Source organism: Solanum stenotomum, chromosome 5 (assembly GCF_019186545.1).
Source record: "Solanum stenotomum isolate F172 chromosome 5, ASM1918654v1, whole genome shotgun sequence".
Lineage (NCBI taxonomy): Eukaryota > Viridiplantae > Streptophyta > Magnoliopsida > Solanales > Solanaceae > Solanum > Solanum stenotomum.
Window position 1 is genome coordinate 48662708 of NC_064286.1, and position 696 is coordinate 48663403.

The 696-nt window shown below is 36.2% G+C and overlaps 1 protein-coding gene across 1 annotated transcript; it reads left to right on the forward strand.

The window, feature by feature from the left end:
• Nucleotides 1–696, forward strand: LOC125864364 (18.1 kDa class I heat shock protein-like). Its single transcript, XM_049544337.1, has one exon. It carries the CDS (start codon nucleotides 1–3, stop codon nucleotides 694–696), a length of 696 nt encoding a protein of 231 aa, XP_049400294.1.

Consider the following 696-nt stretch of genomic DNA (forward strand, 5'->3'; position numbering starts at 1 on the left):
ATGTCTTTAATACCTCTATTTAACGGTCGCAAAAACCATGCACGTCGTGTACAAAATTCTCCTCCAGCAACAATAATTACTCCTCAATCTCAAAAGAATCATGATCGTTCTGATTCTTACGATCCAACAACAACAATAATGCATCGTCAATTTAAAACAAAGCGAAGTGATGAGCAAGATCTTTATAATTATCCACCACCAACAACAAATCAGGATCTACACAATCTTTTTAATCAACTATCAACAACAAGAATCACACGTCAATCCCAAACAAGTCGAGGTCAGAAAGATCCTTACGATAAATTTTATCTCGAAACCCCTCGATCTCTCATAGCACCATCACTATCATTCCCACATGTTACTCCATTTCTAGCTCAATTTGAGTCTAATGTGACCCCAGAAGCATATGTTTTTAGAGCTAATTTGCATGGATATAAGAAAGAAGAAGTGAAGGTACAAGTCGAAGATGATAGAGTCTTAAAGATTAGTGGGGAGAAAAAAATAGTAGAAAAAGAATATGACAATTGGCACCATTTTCAGAAAAAGAATGGCAAGTTTTCAACTGTTTTTAATTTGCCTGAGGATGCTAGGGTTGATAAAGTGATATCAACAATGGATAATGAAGTGCTTATTGTCACTATTCCTAAGAAGGGAGCGGTCAAGAAATCACACGTTAGGCCCGTTCGAATATTCTAA

What these genes read in the sequence shown, in the direction of transcription:
- LOC125864364 (XM_049544337.1), top strand. Translation starts at nt 1, where the DNA reads ATGTCTTTAATACCTCTATTTAACGGTCGCAAAAACCATGCACGTCGT.